General features: G+C 41.4%; 1 protein-coding gene and 1 long non-coding RNA gene across 2 annotated transcripts; both read right to left on the minus strand.

The window, feature by feature from the left end:
- Positions 1-12: 12 nt before the first annotated feature.
- LOC111238105 lies at positions 13-3,720 on the minus strand. Its single transcript, XR_002665804.1, has 4 exons — positions 3,661-3,720; positions 1,929-1,994; positions 357-460; positions 13-240 (listed from the first exon to the last, which is right to left on the minus strand). It is a non-coding gene; the product is annotated as an uncharacterized LOC111238105 (long non-coding RNA).
- Positions 3,721-4,552: 832 nt separating this feature from the next.
- Positions 4,553-10,870, minus strand: cdc42ep1 (CDC42 effector protein 1). Its single transcript, XM_022767510.1, has 2 exons — positions 8,872-10,870; positions 4,553-5,928 (listed from the first exon to the last, which is right to left on the minus strand). Exons 1-2 carry the CDS (start codon positions 9,323-9,325, stop codon positions 5,312-5,314), a joined length of 1,071 nt encoding a protein of 356 aa, XP_022623231.1. The 5' UTR covers positions 9,326-10,870; the 3' UTR covers positions 4,553-5,311.
- Positions 10,871-19,176: the final 8,306 nt, after the last annotated feature.

Consider the following 19,176-nt stretch of genomic DNA (forward strand, 5'->3'; position numbering starts at 1 on the left):
GCATTGAGGACATTGTTGAACACTGTTGGGACTCTTAATCGTTCAAATGTTGTTGCATTATATTCATTTATTCATCCATGAATTGGTATGAATGACATGAATATCCAGAGACTGTGGGTCAAATTATTAATGTGGTTGTAAGAGAGGGTTTTTTAACCTCTCAAATACAACTGTAAAATGGTGAGTAGTCTGGGTGAAACTATGTTACCTTGGTTTTAGCTGCACTTTCCTCCAGCTCATCTAGTGACAGGCCATGTAAGAAAAAACAGATTGAACAGGATCAGCATAAAAACAATATGTGGTTTGTGAACAATTCTTAATTTATGAATGTTTGTATTGTCAAACTTTCAAATTACCTTTGTCATCTGTCACAGATGATATTACAGATTTGATTTCAGACTCTCCTCCTCCTGCTTCTGTGTTATTATGGTTCTCCACCTCCATCTCAACGGCTGCTCATCTTTACAGTCAAGAGACAGAGCCATTCAGACAAAAGTGATAAAAAACAGTCACTAGAAAATGCATGCTACCATTCAAATCAATTCAGAAAATGTTTTGATCAAGAGAATATAAAACATAAGTTCATCTCTTTGTAAAGTTACAACATCTAACACATAAAACATTTCAGTGAACATCTAGAAGATTGAATTGCATGTGATATGTTGCAAATATTAAAAAAAAACTTTTCCTCTTAGAATAAAATGCAAGTCAAGATTTTCTTTTTTGGTTGGTGAAAAAAGAAAAAGACAAGAAGAGTAATATAACATACCATAACATAACAAAACTTAACAACATAACATGACTGCATGCACTACTTCACTGGGACAAATCAACTGACAGCTTTTTTGTTATTGCTATAGATTTTTATTTTGACTAATTGAGAGGGACAGAGAAATATATATATATATATATATATATCATATTTGATATTTATATATACTTAAGAGGAGTAGGAGTAGTAAGCGCACATTCCTAACCTGCTGGGCATTGGCTGACTTGCCACTCCCAAAGAAAAAGATACACAAATGACAATTAAGGAAGAAAGAAAGACATAAATAAATAATCACAAAAGATAATACAATAGAGATAAATAATAATACGCAAGCAGATGAATGACTATATAATATGAACTATAAAAATCTGAGTTTATATGCTTTTTTCCCCTTCTCTCCACCCCACCACCACCCAGAACAAACATTGGCTTCCAAACATGCACACACAAATCCATATACTTTTATATATACACACACACACACACAAACAAAAAAAAATAAAATAAATAATAATAATAATAATAATAATAATAATAATAAATAAATAAATAAGACAAAGAGCCAAAACAGAAAGAGAGAAAGTGACGAAAAATAAAAAGTTAGAAGGTAAATCGGTGTTGTGTCATAATTGGTGGGAGAAATGAGGGGAAAGACAGGGAAAAGAGAGAAGGGGGAGGACAGAAGGAGATGGTTATCGTGGCGTGGGGGCTAGGTCATGTATGTGGCAAGAGGATTTTCTGTGTATTTTGCTGAAAATACAGTATAATTACAAAGTGAAAAAAATGACATATCTTTAAAATGGCAAATGGCAGTGAAGGGCAATGGCAGGAGCAAGGGCGTAGGTTTGGTCTCAACAGTGGGAGGGACACAACAACCCCACCACCTCTCCAAAACAAAGAGGACTTTTTAATGCTGTCAACCAAATGGTTTATTAACATATAAGGTTTGAATTTACATTCAGAAATGTATTTATGCTGTATGTAATAAACTTATGCAGCATCAGATCAAAGATTAAAACTGTCCAACCGAAATTATCATGTGTTATAATAACTTACAAGTTCACATCAGAATAGGTAGACTATGGTTCCATTAAATATAAGTTAGTAATTTACAATTAATCCATAATAGACCAACACTATCATTTTAAAACCTCACCTAAAACCCTGAAGATGCACCTGTTTCCTCATCAGCCTCCTTTACTTCTCTGGTCCGCTGCTGTTCCTGCATACAAAAATAATTCTTCATAAATGATCATGCAGTTGAATCTACAACTGTCTAAAACAATTTTTTATAAAAACTGAACATTATAACCTTCATGAAGGAGGATTTACTGCAGGAATGTTATATTAGACTACATCAGTTTTAGCTGGATGTTTCTAATAAATTGCCAACTGAGTGCATATTAGTAATTATCAATTGTGTTCACAGGCTGGAATTAATTGGTTGATTTTGGTGTTGTCCTCATTAGTGAACTGATTCACCTGTCAGCCTAAATATGTTCTTTAATTAAAGTTTTATCATATATTATTATTATCACCATATAACATGTTTTACCCATACCCTTTTAAAATGTAACACATTTACTCGGACACATTTTAACTGACTTACCTTGTACTTTTATCTGAGAACATTTTCACCGTGATTTTACTTCTACTGTAATAAAATGTCTTTTCAGTAACAGCCGTTAGTAACCGTTGACGTTCCGACGTGCTGACGTTGGTGTAGCGTCTCATCGCCACTCTCTAGAGTTTAGTTAGTGGTAGATTTTATTGCTGCTCTGTCTGAACACAGTTGATGTTGTTGTATTCTTAATCACAGTGACTAACTACCTGCTGTACATTTAAACTTACACTAGTTCTGCTCCAGCTGCTTTAGCGATTTTCACTAATTCAGTGGTTATTTACATGCTGTTCCGATCTGCTAGTTACCTTAGCTTAGCAGTTAGCGCTAGCTTCTCTCCCTCTCTCTCTCTCTTGTTCGTTGAGATTTGAATCAACAGATGAACTTGCTCATCAGAGTTTTCTGTTGTTGTAACTTCAGTTTAGAGTATTGTTTATTATAACTTCAGTGATGTCTGCCGTCTAACCTTCAACACACAGCTCCACTAATTAGCCGAGTCCGCTCGTCAACCGTAAGTGTTCGAGTCTGTCCTTCACCGTTGATAGGCTATTCCTCGTGACGTCAAACCAATCGGATAATGCTGTGGGCGGGACATTGCTCCAGACCACAGACTGGAAACTACATATATCAGAGTAGTACATTTTTGTTTTAATTAATTTGCTCGATTATCGGTTGCGCATCCCTAGAGCCAGGCACGCATCGGAATGATCTAATATGACTTCACTCCTAACATGGTGCGAACGAGGTCACTCAAATATTGATAGGGACAATTCTGTCCTCCCAAAATATTTGTATAGGGGACATGTCTCAATCGTCCATATGCAGCCCTACGCTCTTGGCCAGGAGTGTCATTTACAACCCCTCCTTGATAAGGAAACTAAGTAAACTAAACCATTGTGTCACACAGACAAACTGTTTTGAGTTAAACTTGAGTTAAAAACAAAAGATCAAACCTGAAGGTAAGATAAAATAAACGTGTGTTTCTGCACAGCAAGAACACACACTTAATAAAACCTCTGCAACACAAGTCAGAACAGTCAAGACTTCAAGAACAAACATCACAGTGTGAAGCTGAAGTTTTTGTTTGAACAGTCAATGTCTCTAATAAAAACTGTAGTACTGGTGTACATGCACCAGTCAGGGGTACAACCCCTTATTCCGTTGTATTTTAAATACAATGACAATAAAGGCTTTCTATAACTATTTTACTCTATTTCTAGGCTACATATACTGCTTTTTCGACACATAAAGAAATGTACAAACTCACCTTTCTTTGTGTTTTCCCTGCTCAGTCTGATCTGTGTAGATGCGCCTGTCTTGTTATGAATCCTAACTGTTGTTCTTCCATATATACTGATCAGAGGATTTTAAGATTCGATTCTTGGTCAGCTCCTCAGTATCCCCTCCTACCGGCTCTTAACGAATCAGATACGATGTGAGAGTCTCTAGGAGCCCAAGAAGTGAAACTTAAACTTATTTTTCGTATTTCCCCAAAACCTTGTGACTTCAGAGGAAAGTCTCAAATATTGCTTCATCAAACACAGCTTCATCCATCTTGAAGCAATTTTGCGTAGATCTTAATCTGACTCCGATTATTTATATTATTATTGATGCCTTTTTATTCCGCTGCGGGCGACAGCCAGAGCCGGAGGCAGACTGCGGGTTGTCAGTCCGTCTCATTGTCGTGGACGCGAACGCCTTGAATGAACTGATTAGATATTGGTGGTCCAAGGTCAAGGCCGTGGTGACCTCACAGCCTTGGCTTTGTGAATGTGATATCTCCTTAATGCCTTGAGGGACTTTAATACAATAAAGACACAATTCATTTGTATTTTATTTTGGTAAGTGTTATATTTTTCTTGCACTTGACTTTCACTTGGACAGTAATGATTGAATTCATTCTAACTCCTGGGTTCACTCTCAGCAATTTTCTGAATTTATAACAAACTGTTCTAAATGTTTCTGTAGAGGATTGTTAATGTTCAGCCATGTTAGAGGATAAGACATGTCTGGACCGCCTTCGGCCAAATCCTGATTTTATAACCGCGACATCGTCTGACAAAATCACCAAACACATAAATGAAATACTTACTACTGTATTACTTACTGTAGTGTCATACAAAGTGGGTTTACATTGTAATGCAAGCAGGAATTTCAAGCAATATTTCTGTATTTATTTATTATATCAGTCCCTTAAAAAAGAGTCTAATACTGGTAAATGTTTGATTAACAATCCTGTTACATGTACAGAGTTTTTATAACATAATGAAACATAATGAAAATACAGCCGCAGTAATCCTCAGATTTCTCAGCGCTCAGAACCTGAACATCTTTATTTCTGTAATTACATCTTTGTTATGAGTTTGTGAGTGAGCCGTCATACAACAACAACAACAAAAAGAAAAGAAAATTTAATTCAAAGTAAAATATATTGTTCTTCAATAGTCTGAAACAGATACAAGTGTAATGAGTGCAGTTGTGACAATCTTTAAGCAATTTTAGATCCTTCTTACAAGTCAGTGTTAAAAGCTGTTGTGTTATTTTTCCTGCAGTTGGTAGTAAGATGGTTAACTTACTACAAAACATTTGTTTTAGCAATTTCAGATAGTTAGTTAGTGATGTCTCGTGGCTCCATTCTGTTTGATTTCTGTCTTAACAGTAATGTCTCTTTTGTAGTTTTTGCATTTTTCTGACAATTTCCAAAAACACAAATGGGATTTGCAAAAGGATAACAAACATATAGAAAACTTTAAATCATTTGTCAAAAGCCTTGCAGTGCAGTGAGAGTGGTTCAACATCAAACATCCAGAGTCCAGACCCGGGGCTGGAGGAGGAACGACAGACTATCACACACTCACTGAAAAGTTTCTATGATTTTATTGGAACAATAAAGTTTGTTCCAGAGACAGTTTCAACATCTAGACTTTGATCTCTTCCTCCTCTTCAGAAAAGGCATATGATGTTTTGCGGCTGCGGGTCAAAGCAGGAGAGGGTGTGTTGTTGCTCACCCTCGTTCCCTTTGTGAAGGACCCGCCGCCATAATGACGAGACAGCACGTCAGCCGCCCTCTGGAACCTCTCCGCCTCCATCACAGGCTCCGCCCTCTGAGGAGACCCAGAGGACGCATCAGGTGTCCTCAGAGACCTCCTGTCCTCCTCCTGCTCTGTCCAGTTAGAGCTACATGAGCGCCCCCTGTTGTTGCACATGGAAGGGGTGGGCGAAGTCACCCGAGGGCTCTGCACAGGCGTCTCTGTTAGAGAGCCGTCGTCCTCATCTTCCTCACCTCCTCTTTCATCTTCCTCACCCGCTGCCTGGCTGTGATTGGACATGTGAAGGCAGCTGGTGTTGTCAATCAAGCTGAGCACCTCAGTCATGAGGGAGGGGCCGAGGTCTAAGGTGAACGAGGTGAGGGAATCCGAGCGCGTCAGTGCCAGGCCACCGCTGTCCGGTAGAGACCCTCTCCGGGCGTCTCCATCTTGAAACTGTCTGTCGAGGCGAGAGAGGCGGGGCAGAGTGACAAATCCAGACTGCAGTCCTGCAAACAGACGGGCAGAGAAAACACACTGAGGTCACTGAGATGAACTAATGACACAACGTACAGAAAACATCACGAAACCGTACAGGAACAATATCACCAGCACTGTGTTGTAGTTGGATTTGGGATTTCAAATTATGACAAAGTGCAAATCTCTGATTGAAATCCATCCTAAAAAAGATTTTTTTACAAACACAACAACCTTAAACTAAGCTGGACATAAGATAATGAAGACTCAGTTTTTCTTTGCTACAGTCCCAATTATTTCGAGTAAATCCAATTCCTGTATCAATCAATCAATCAATCAATCAATCAATCAGAGTCTATTTGTATTGCACTTTTCATTCATACACTTACACACAGAGCACTCAGGGATAAAAACAATACTCAAAATTAAGACAATAACAGGAACAAAGATATATATAGAGTAATAAAGATAAAATAATAAAATATTAAAACAGAAGAGGTGAGTAAAACCATAAATGAAAGGTAAGATATTAAAATCAAATTAAAAAATGAAGACAAAATAGTAAAGATAAAATAATAAAATGCTAAAAGAGAGGAGAGGTTTAGAAGAGAATAAAACCAGAAATAAAAGTAGAAATAAAATAAATAACCAGAGATTAAAGTGGGGTGTTAAAAGTAAAGCAGTTTGAGTTTCCCATGCCTTCCTGTGTTGATTGTTATTAGTCCCGTTATTCACTGTTTATTTCACTACAGTCTGTCCTCGTCAGCATTTATTCAAAATTATATTAATAAAAAAAGAAATTTAACAAAATAATAAAACAATAATTGAAATCAAATATTCTGAATGAATAAACTTGTCCCCAGCAGTTCAATAGCTCGACCACAGGGCGGCAGTATGTGACAACCCAGGAGGAGTTAAAGGCGTTTTTCCACTCTCAGGGAAGTGGGACAGACAGTTTTCCGTCTCCTGTACACTTAATATTATAAGTGTCACACAGGATGCCACTGAAAGGAGGGGAACAAGACACATATAAAGACAAATGCGAAGTGAGGGCGGGTGATATTCAGTTGATAAAAGGCTGAATTACTTAAATGTGGGGGGAAAAATGTTATTTACTTTACTAAAAACATGTTGTGAACCACAGTATTAGATCACTTAGTCATGTTTCTTTGCAGTGTTATAATTTAGATTTAATCTTTTGCAGAAGAGTTGCACTTGTGTTCTCCTATTACCCAATAGTAATTGTAATCGTGAGAGCAACTGAGACTGTATGAAAAGGAGGGAAATGAAATAATGACATGTACTCAGATTACCCATCATCCCTCAGTTTCAGCTCCTCATCACTCAGTTCGGGCAAATTCCTGATGAATTGGGTAACAGGTCTGGAGGCGGAGAGGGGATTTCCAGTCCAGACCGTGCACTCCGCCGCCTGATAAGCTCTGATTGGTTAGCAGATATAATGAATGGTGTTTTCACGCAGTCACACATGCACACAGATATGACAGTAAAATGCCCACAAAGTGTCTTTCTTTCTTTCTCCCAAATCCAGCTGTGTGTGTTTGTGTTTATAGACCTAATTGTGCACAGGTGTTGCCTAGGTGATTCCAGATGACTCAGAGGAAGCCCGACTGTTCGCTGGTTGTCTTGGAGGAATGCGAGAACGATGTTGAAAGGAGGGCAACCTCGCTCTCTGTATTTATGTGTCCACCGACATTTACAGTCCTCTTTTCACCAGCTCCTCCTCACGCTGCTGGTCTGCAGGAGGGTGAGGAGTCGGAGCTGAGACTGAAATGACGTTTCATCGTACCTGGGTCCATTTTTCTTTTCTTATTAATACATTGCTGCTTTACCAACGGGCTGCAGCCTATAACTAGGTCATTGGTTTTTCTGATTGGGTCACACATCTAAGTAATGTTCCAGTTTACTGTAACCTAAACAAAGAGACACAAAGTACAGTATGCCTCTTCAAAGGTCTTGACATTTCACATCCGACCCACGCTCCATTTTATTTAATGTGAGTGATGATCTGAGCCTCTAACCAACATAAATGTCTTTTACATGAACACCCAGGAAACTTTTTTTAAATGCTTTGCTGACGCTTCATGTTTTCTCAGTTACAGTCTTTTGCTGATTTTTATCCAAAATGAAAAAAAAAAAACTGCATATTTTATGTAAAATGATTTAAGGACCATGTGACCAAACTGTCAACTTACACTTTCACTTAGTTTAATCTCTCTCGTGTCAATACTAATCAGTCTTATATCTACAGATGTTGTTTCTTCTGCTTTTTCAAAGTTCAGTCAGTTTCTTTCTGAACGCTAGAGACCATCCTGTGACGGGATCCCACGAGCTGCAACACCCGCCATCGTGTTGACGTTCTGACCCACGAGAGGGTCAGACCTCATCCATCCTCAAACTCGGTCCTCACCTTGATCCCAACTACACGTTTGTAAAGTTTTGTCACTTGTGTATCTTGAACAAGACCTTACCAAAAACATTACCAGCCGTGATGTCACGGCTCGTAATTAAGACAGAAATTTGAAGAAAAAAAAATAGATTTGAGTCTGGACTCCCAAACTATATGATGATGCAAAATGGGCTTTAAGGAAAAAACAATGTGTCTACACCTTAAAAAAACTAAAAACCCGTCACAAAAATGATGAAATGCCGGTTTTTGTTCAGTAGAAACGTCAAAAAATGCCTGAACACACCTGCTCTATAAGCTCAGCCAAGCATCTCATGGAAACCTTACTCACATGTATAGATGGGATCTGCACACACACACACACACACACACACACACACACACACACACACACACACACACACACACACACACGGCGTATGATCCCTCTTTGCTTCACTTTTCTAAAACCACATTTCCTCAGGTAACTTATAAAGAAGATGATGTCGCTGTTAAGATGCTTTACGTAAACCCCGCCCCATGCCGCAGGTGATTATCTACGTTATCTCACCATATGTGCAGAAGGAGTCATCTGTTGAGCTGATAGAGCTGGGGAACAGCACCCTCTGTAGGCACCCATTGGGAGAGTCTATGTTCAGCTGGGGCAGGGAGATGGCGTTCTTGATGATGGGCGAGATGTCTGGTGGCGGCGACGACAAGTCCCGGGAGCCCCCCCGCGGACATGGCCCGGAGTTCTTCCGTACGTGGCGAAAGGTGCGCGTGAAGAACCCGCTTGTCTTGGAGCTGTTTGCCGAGTCCGGACTTCCTGGTTCCCTGACGCCCCCGTAGTTGCTAAGGAAGGAAGTGTCACCAAACACGTCACCGCCACGGCCAACATGCATTGTATGGCGGAAGTCGCCCAGCGGCGGGCTGATCATGTCTACAGAGAGGTCGCTCTTGAACCGGCGTTTCCCCTGAGAGCCAGACACAAGGCCCTTAATCCCTGGCAGTTTTCCCAGACTCATGGTGGCAGAGGAGTTGTGTAATTTCCCCCCTTTAACTGGAATGAGAGCGTCTGATTACATGTCAGTCAAATGTGAATTCCAGTAAAGGGTTCACTGTAAAACCAGAGGGAGAGAAAAAAAAAAAAAACTTAAAATGCCAAGACAGTGAGGACAGAAAGCACAAATATGTGGTTGTTCAGTCGGCAGAGAATGTGTGTATAATCCATTCTCCACACGGCCAGAGCCAACTATTCATCCACTGTGGGCCAACCGCTTCCCGTTTGGACCGACCCTGAAAGATGCCAGTGTGGACGTAGAGTCAGTCAAGTCGCCGTCTACGTCCCGCCATCATTCTCCTCTCTCTCTCTCTCTCTCTCTCTCTCTCCCTCTCCTTATCCACAGATACTTCTGCACGTCTTCCCAAAGCGACCGATATGAACGAATGACAGAATGACAAAGACGATGAATTACAAGCTCGCGCTCCGTCTCCTCGGGGTGCCAGCGCTCATGTGGCTGCAGAGTTTGGGGCCGACCGGGCAACTCCTTCAGATTCGCTTCAGCAAATGACAGTTTAGACTTGCACAATCCGGCCACAACTGCAAATACACCGAGATGTGATTTCGGCCGAACAGCTCGGCTGGTGTGTGTGAAAAAAGCAACGAAACACACTGATGTTTACACTCTGTTAACTCTGTATCTATCTAGACTTGGACAACTGTCTTGTTGTCAGTCTCTTGCTTGCAACACTAAGAGGAAACCAAATTATATTTCACTTGCATTTTACCCAAACCTAGTAATGAAGCTTTGAAGTAGCAGATATTATAAATATTAGACTGTTTTCTCCTCTCACTGTTGTTTAGCTTTCAGGTTATCTTGCAGGGATTAGTATCTGAGTTTATGTTTGAGCTGCTACTCAGTTCTCTGTGGTTTTTCACAGCGTCCCACCTGCACCGCATGTCCTCAAGCACTGATGAAGCACATGCATGACGAATCATTCATGTCCTGTGTTCCTGTGCTGTTAAAGAAAGTAACTGCATGCATGAGATCTCAACCCCGGACAGGATCCTCATCCGGTGAGTTGCTCTGCGCTTGCCTTCCTCAAAGTTCAGCAGAGAGAGAGAGAGACAGAGTAGGGGGGGGGTCCACGTCCATGCACCGTCTCCCACTAAAGAGGTTTATCCATGTGTGCACCACGCTGTCCATGGGGCGCCACGTCTGTCGCCATACGTCTTCTTTGTCCCCTCCGCTTCCTCTGTCGCCGAGGCACCAGACCTTTGGACGGTCGGGTGAAAACAATCACAGCAAAGGAAAAAGGAGGGGGACGCTTTCTCGAAAAGGCCGATGAAGTAAAGCGCCGTAATCCAGCAACTGTTTTGTCTGCATCGTCCTGGAAGAAAGATAAGGCTCCTGTCGGATTGTCCGTGCACTGGATTAGCTGATAATCCCTTCTGTCTTCCCTCCCTCTCTGACTCCCTCACTTGCTCTCTGCCTTCTTCAATCCACTTAGTCCTCCAATGGTTTCCAGGTAGGAGGGAGGGTGGTGGTGGTGGTGGTGGGGGGGTCGTCTCTGTTTTCTTTCAGTTCACTTGAGGCCAACTAAGAGAGAAAAGGAGAGAGATGTGAGTTACACATTAGACCAAAGGCTGAAGCAGGAGCCTTCACATAAATGTGTCAGGAAACAGAAACTCTGGACTGACTGATGCTGCGGATGTTTCTCTCTGTGTCTCTGTTGCCTGAGGAGTCAGAAGGTTTTCAAAATAAAACCTGACCACACAGAGTCTCTGGTGTCATACGCAGAACCAGCCCCCTCCATTATTCTCTCCTGAGTCACAGCACCTTTCTGCAGCACTGAGATGTTCAGATTCTTCATCTAATTTGTCCACAGACAAAAACATAAATATCTTTTATTTTATTTCTTTTAAGTTTCTTTTATTTATTAAGCACAAATACCAAACGTGTTGGTTCCAGCTTTTCCAATGTGATGATTCACCATCATAGTGAACTGAATAACTTTGGGGTTTGGACAAAAAAACAGTGTTTGAAAATGTCACCTTTGACTCTGAGAAGGTGTTCTTGGCAATTTTCATTATTTTGAGACATTTTATACTGAACATTTACTCGATTTATCAAAAAACAAACAAACATATAGAAAATATTTACTGCTAAAACAGAGAATATGTCACTTTGTTATTTCTTGTGCCAGATTTTTCCACATTAGAAACATAAGCTGTGATTACACATGAAGCTTTTTTTAAACACACGCAGAGCATTATGTCGGTATGAAAATAAACTATTAAATGGTCTATTTCACAACTATATATTAGCATGGATTAATTTAAAATGAAAATGATCATTAGCCCAATTTTATTAGATGTAGTGATGTTCATACTTTAGAGGCCTTGCTTACAATTGTATACACGACATTTTTCTGTTCATTAAGTAATAATTTAATGACGTGACGTGATGTGTCTCCTGTGTCTCTGTGTTTCCTGGATTCTCCTTCTTCCTGCTGAAGGACTGACTCCAGGTCAGAGGGAGCACCGCTAAGCTCCAAACACGTGACCTCTCCGAACCGCGTCCAGCGTTGGATTAATGTCACAGGCTGCTGGAGATACGAGCCGAGGCCGCTGCCAGGCCAATCTGGACCTGCGATGTAACGACTTGGGCAAGGTGATGGTGCCACTCTTACTGGGCTCAGATTACCTTCCTTAAACCTTCAACTAATCCCGGTTTTTCATCCGCAATCCCGGGACAAATGTCCAGGGGTGGCCGTCATTCGCTGTCATTAGCCCGAGGGAGGGGGAGATCGGTGAAGGGAGGGGAGGTACGGTGAAGGTATGGGTGTGGCGGACTCATTCATAAAGAGGAGGAGGGGAGGTAGGAATGGATGGATTTTATCTGTTGCCTGACCACTCCTGATCCCTCAGCTCGTAGCACTTAGCTTAAAGAGGCGATTATGGCCTGTGGGGCACGAGAAGGTGAGAGACAAGGGAGGCAAATATCCGCCGTCTGTCTCAACAGCAAGTTTGGATGAAATCAGATCATATGAGAAGCTGTTCTGTGCCGAGTTTAACGTCACTTTCCAGATTGATGAACGAACTAGCATTTGTTTCCTTTCATCCATCCTTACTGATGCTGCATTTCTGTCATCTGACGTCGCAGCTGTTCGTGGTGTAATTGACACGTTTTCTCCTGCTTTTATAGCTTCTTGGCTTTGCGAGCAGCTCAACTCAGATCTCTCCATGTACAACAAAGTGTAATACCAACTGTGGAAACTTTACACAGGAAACTGGCCTCGTTGAAACACACAGAAAGACATTAAGATCTGCCAAACATGTTATTTATCCGTAAATTGTACCTGCAGACATCCATAAACAAGCCTGATCCGCGTGAGCTGCCTGACTGATTGCAGAGACAGAGGCAGACGGGCTGGAAAGTGTAATGGGAACAGCGTGCAATGGGGAGAACAGACCGGACGCCATCTATTATGGCCATCAAATAAAGGATCTGAGGACACTGATGAAAAACACATTTTACCTCCTGTCTTTATGTGTTTTTTTCCCCCGTCTTCTATTTTAGCCTCTGACTTCAATCAATCTTGCTGTTTTTTTTTTTATCTCTCTGTTATTTCCCTCTGTCACAAACACACACACACTGTCAAACAGGCCTCCTTTCTCTGTCAGTCCCAGATGTGGTGGGTCAGTCAAACATCTGGCACCACAGAGCCACAACTTGCAGGATCAGGCTCTGGTGACATTTGAGGGACTGTTCAATCACAGTGGCACAGAAAAAGAGGCATGTGTAAGTCCATGGGTTTACACACACACACACACACACACACACACACACACACACACACACACACACACACACACACACACACACACACACACACACACGTCTGTGTCGCAGTGGGTCAGTACTGAGGTTGCCTCCTCCACTGGACCGGAGGGCCGCGGTCGTTTTCCTGCACGGCACCAGTGAACTGTGGTTGAGGTCGGAACACCCGGACCATTACACACAGCTCCAAAATACAACATGCTCTCAGTTTAAAAAGATCTACTGCTGCAACGTGGCAATAGGTCCTGGCAGGTCCTTATGGTGAGGGTGTGTGTGTGTGTGTGTGTGTGTGTGTATGTGTGTGTGTGTGACTGTCACAGCCAGAGCCAAAGGTCAAAGGTCAAGGACACGGTGACCTCACAAAATGCGGTTTTGGCCTTGTGAACACAATATCTCTCTAACGCCTTGAGGGAACTTCTTCAAATTTCATACAAACAATCACTTGAACTCAAGGATGAACTGGTTAGACTTTGGGGGTCAAAGATCAAAGGTCAAAGTCACGGTGACCTCACAAAACATGATTTTTGCCTCGTGAACACGATATCTCCAGAACTCTTTGAGGGAATCACTTCCAATTTTGCACAAATGTTCACCTGGACTCAAGGATGAATTGATTAGACTTTGGGGGTCAAAGGTCAAAAGACAAGGTCACGGTGACCTCGGAAAACCCTTATTAGTCATTACTCAAGACTTATGACAATTATGACAAAATTTCATACAAATGGTTCATATTTTATCTGACTCTGGATAAACAGGGATGTAACCTGAGACCAGTCTGAGTGGCGGAGGGATACGACCACGAGGAGGTGATTCTAGTTTGTGATGATATCTGATTTGGATGTCTGATATCTCACTGTGATGACATGGGTTCATGATGATGTCTTACGGTATTAGACTGAGAACACAGATATGACATATGTATCATATCTGAGCATTGTAACTCGTAGATGAACTTCCGGTTCACACTTTCCTTAATGTTCTGTTGAGTCAACAAAATAACTCACAAGAGGAAACATTGCAGATAAGAATTCACTGCACATCAGACCTCTTCAACCAGTTCAATGACTTCTTTCACAACGTGCAAAGACTCTAAAGAAAACACTGCAAAATAACAGCAGGCTAAGCAAACATATTCATCATTATGGCCTGGTTTAACCCTTAGCTTCATAAATTAGGTTTTTTTATGTATGGGACTTCTGTCAACAGAACAAAGGGGAAACAGTGAAGTGCAAACATATCTTATTCCATTCAAAAGCTCTGCCTAACAAAGAGCATAAGGAAATGTCACCACTCCAAACTTCCACCTAGCAAACATTACAAACATGCAGTTAATGAAACATAAAAGTGGCTGTTCAAAGCTGCTCAGTCCTTTTCACTGTGTATTGTATAAACCCTGTCACTAAAGCGTGGACACTGACCAAACATGGTCCCACCACCTCAGTCAGAGGCAAACTGCAGTTCATGGTCCTTAGTAAGATACAAGCCTGGTGAAGACACATATAATACAGTCTGTTCAAGTTCTATATAAACAGGACCTATAAAAGAACACATCACCGCTTAATAGGAAGTAATGTTGCAGTAGAGGATGGATGTACAAAGGGTAGAGCATGACATGATGTGAGTGCTGATGAAGAGGGACACCACTGCACTGTTTGTAAACGTTTTCCATTCATGATGATGCAGCTTGTTTTCTACTTGACAGGATCTACTTGATACCGTCTTTTGACCGATGCACCAGCGATATGAGCACAGATCTTTACAGCACTGATGGTTGTCTAAAGTTTTCATGCCAGATGTTAAAAGCTGACAAATATTTTAGTGTCCCAAAGTGACAGTGACAGTCCCCTTTTTTAGTGTCCTGTCCCTGGAAATGTCTCCATTTTTAACTGTCATTAAAAACAGACGTCTAGTGTTTGTTTTGGCTAACAGTGGGGGCTAGCTGCTAGCTATAGCAGCTTCAGAAATGAAGCTAAAACCATCAAAAAAAGAGTTATCCAATCAGACTTTTCTTTTTTCCTTTTTATCTCAAGGCAGAATAAAGGTTAGCTGGCTTACTCATTGGTTAGGAGTTTATAACCAGGCAGTAAACAAACAAAAACATACCCAAGCAACGTACCCAAAACCCCGGCAGCTGGAACTTGAAAAAGTTGTTTTTACGTTAGAAGAAGTGAAGGAGAAGTTACCTCACCGTCTGTGGTGGACTTCACATGACAATATTCACAAGAATACTTTTGATTTGATTCTTTTGACCTGTGGACCCTTACGAATTAAAGGAATATAAATAATCAAGGAATAGATAGACAATTGGACTTCATAACTGCTTCAAAGGTAGTGAGTCATCAACAGTTACCAAGTTCAAAATACATGAAACCAGGACTGTCCCCCTTTTTTATTTCATAAAAACATTGGATATTTGTAATGATATATTGACACTGAACTGGTTTTCATTTCGGTAATCTGGTCACCTCAAAATATTAGCTAGTTTCCATTCAGGTGTTTAACACCTACATCATACAGCAGTTTCTGTATCTGTGAAAATAGCCATTTTCCATGAGGTGGTTACTTTATCTAAACCATTTTAAAGCAGAGCCTGCGCAGTGATAAAAACACTTTTTATGACATGTGCAGCTACTGTTTGTTTGTTGGTTTATTTACAGCACAGAGACGCATGGCTTCTCCCGCTTCACAGAAAGCCAATGAGACCGGATTAAAGTCTGTGAAGTAACTTACTCTAAATAACCCCTGCTGCTGATTTCACACCACCTTCAGCGGTTTCCACGACAATTTCGGAAACATACATCAAACAAGGTGATTTACAAAACAATCTTACCTTAGAGTTGAACTCCGCACGCGCTCTTTTCGCAGGGAGAGGGCTTCACCGCCTCTTCTCTCCCTCATCCTCGTCGGTTTGTGGTGCGCACCGTATGTTTCCGCTTAGACGTGTAGCGGCTCTGTGCTGCTGCTGCTGCTGCTGACAAGTGGACTGGAAGGAGATGAAGAGGAGGAGGAGGTGGAGGAGGAGGAGGAGGTGGGAGGACTCCAGAAGCGCGAATGGCTAAATAGCAATGACTAGTGTTAAAAGAAGCCAACATCAACTTCCTGTTACAAGTAAATCTATGATAAGTGTAAGGAAGTGCAAAGAGGATGAGTGGCTGCCTGACAGGCTGGTGCAACATAACTCAAAACTTTCAATCTGAGTCAAACGCGTTTAAGTGATAAAAAAAAAAAAAAAACCCAAGCAGGAGAAGAAGAAGAAGAGAACAGCTGGAGTTCATCAATGCAAAGACAGGAGCAGGTTCTCCTGTGAGGCTGGATGCTGCAGTGATGAACTGGCTCTTCCCACACTGTCCGGTCACCGAGGGCTCCTGCTTCTGGCTAAATATGGGTGTATGTGCGTCTTCGTGGCTTTTGTATTTTTGTCAGCTTGTTTGGTTTGCAGCGACTTAGATGTTTAAACATGAGCTCAGATATGCAATAAACAATGGAACACACACACACGCACACACACACACACACTGACCTTTACCCACCTCTGTAAACATGATCTCTTAATAGCCACCATGGGTGTCTTCTACTTTTCTTCTCTGTGACACCTTTTGACCTCACTCTCGACAAAAGTACACTCATCACCAGCTTTCATTCAGGCATGCAACAATAGTGTGTGTGTGTGTGTGTGTGTGTGTCTGTACAACAGGATAAGACATTAGTGAAGAGTTGTGAGCAGTAACTTTTATTTTAAATAATTAGATACCAGTGACCCTGCACTTCTTTGTGAAAGGCTCACCTCATGCCTCAGTGTGTTTGCTGGTATAAAACAAAAATACAAGCACATATAGCCACACTCTGGTGTGTGTGTGTGTGTGTGTGTGTGTGTGTGTGTGTGTGTGTGTGTGTGTGTGTGTGGGCGTCACCACATATACATAGCAAACCCAGAATCACCTCCTCGTGGTTGTATCCCTCCTCCACTCAGACTACTGTCAGGTAACATTTTGTCATAATTTCTGTGTGAAGTCTTGAGTAAAGGCTAAAAAGTGTTTTCTGAGGTCACCGTGACTTTGACCTTTGACCTTTGAAGTCTAATCAGTTCATCCTTGAGTCCTAGTGAACATTTGTGCAAGATTTGAAGGGATTCCCTTGTGGAGTTCTGGAGCTCTTGTGTCCACAGGTCCCTGTGACCTTTGACCTTTAGCCACCAAAATCTAATCAGTTCATCTTTGAGTCCTGCTGAATGTTTGGGCAAAATTTGAAGAAGTTCTGTCAAGGCGTTTCAGAGATATCGCGTCCACGAGAATGAGACAACCTGAAAACAACATGCCTCCGGCTCCGACTGTCGGAGGAATAAAAATATGGAGCAAAAAACAAAAAGGTCAGATCACTTTGTGACTTTTCCAAAATGTAATAAAATATCCTCAGCAAAATAAAAACCAAAAAATCTGAATGAACATGAAATGATTCTTTTAATCTTAAAGCTCGACTCTGTTCACTTTCATGAGATGAAAAACTACAGCACTTTGTGTTGTGATGATTTCATGCGTCTTTGCAGCGAGTTCCAATGATCAGGATACGTCTGCGGTTTCACTTATAATGGAGGAACGATCGCTGCTGGCACCAGCTGCTGCGTCCTGATGGAGGAAACAGAGATTCTTCGGGGCGGTGATCCTTCAGACTGGAGCCAGAAAAGATCAAGCTGAGGGTGTGTGATGCAGCCTGGACAAAGACATGAGAAATGGAGGGATCATCTTTGCTGTGAACCTGGGAGGGCGAGCAGCTCCTGTTGACAACAGCTGCAACGAATCAGGGGAGGAAAAGAAAACCAGAGGACAGAGGAAGAGAGAGAGAGAGAGAGAGAGAGAGAGAACGATAACAGGAAATCACACACCATAAAACGATCATGAACCGTGTGAAATTGTTATTATTCTACATTTAAGAGAGAAGTGACAGAGATGTAGTGAGAATAAATTAGAAATATGAAGCTCGTGGGCATGAAAAGAGGAAAGAGAAGGAGGGGGAGGGGGGAGGAACGCCACTGAAACAGGATGAGAAGAAAAAGATTTTCTTCTTCACAGGAAAAGAGTTTCTCACAAATCAGAGAGGCAGCCGAGAGGCTTCATATAACAGCTCACTAAATTAGTTTGTGGTGAAGATTTGTATCATTTTCCTCTTCCCTTTCTTCACCCACCTCACTTCCTTTCCTTTCATTATCACCGATTGGCTCTTGTTTTCAACTCTTCCCCTTCATGTTTGGAAATGAGAATAAACCTTCACTGGATAACACTGATGTTTCATGACGTTTGTTCTGCATCCTGACTCGACGCCAACGGTGACTGAACCTTTTTCTGAACGTCCTACTAAACAGGTTCATCCAGTAAAAACATATTTAAAGCAAAAAATTCCTCTTTACCTGCAGCATCACTCTTCATGATGGCCGTGCAGTTTGGATGTGTGTTTTGTGAATCTGGCCCCTGTTCTGGAGGACAGGCTCCCAGACTCCCAGATGTGCGTTTGGAGAACATCATTCAGGAAGTGGGACTGATCAGTTGAACCTTTTTGGGGGGGGGGGTTGATATATGGAGCGTTGGGTTGAGGGGAACATAAAAGAAGTCGACCCCGGTGTCTTTGTCTGGTCCCGCAGACAACACAGCGTTGTAACGTCAGTCCTCGGTGCTCTGCAGACAAGCATGAGCACACAGACACACGCTGGAACATTTATTACCTTTGTTTTCAGAAGCCTGATCTAAATCTAAGAGTCAGATGTTTCTCAGGAGAGAAGACGGGGCGCCGAATGTAAAAAATCAGTTACAATTTTATATTTAACTCACTTTCCTCACATTTAGATTTAACTTTTTTTTTTTTTTTTTTTTTTTTACATATTCACTGTTAACAATTACATATAACACGTTTTCTGTCTCAAACAAGCGGAAAATGAGGTAAATATTCAAAATATATCAGCTATAAAATTGTAACTGAATCTTTACACTTTCTTATAATATAGAATATTTGAGAGAATATTTCTCAGGATAATCAAGTGTTAA

This window comes from Seriola dumerili, unplaced genomic scaffold, assembly GCF_002260705.1.
Source record: "Seriola dumerili isolate Sdu_G_001 unplaced genomic scaffold, Sdu_1.0 BDQW01001191.1, whole genome shotgun sequence".
Taxonomy (NCBI): Eukaryota; Metazoa; Chordata; class Actinopteri; order Carangiformes; family Carangidae; genus Seriola; species Seriola dumerili.

Excerpts from the sequence above, each read along its gene's own strand:
- cdc42ep1 (XM_022767510.1), bottom strand. The coding sequence starts at position 9,325 with ATGAGTCTGGGAAAACTGCCAGGGATTAAGGGCCTTGTGTCTGGCTCT. Across the intron at positions 5,929-8,871 it reads TGACTCCTTCTGCACATATG|GACTGCAGTCTGGATTTGTC; the intron begins GTGAGATAACGT and ends GTCTGTTTGCAG.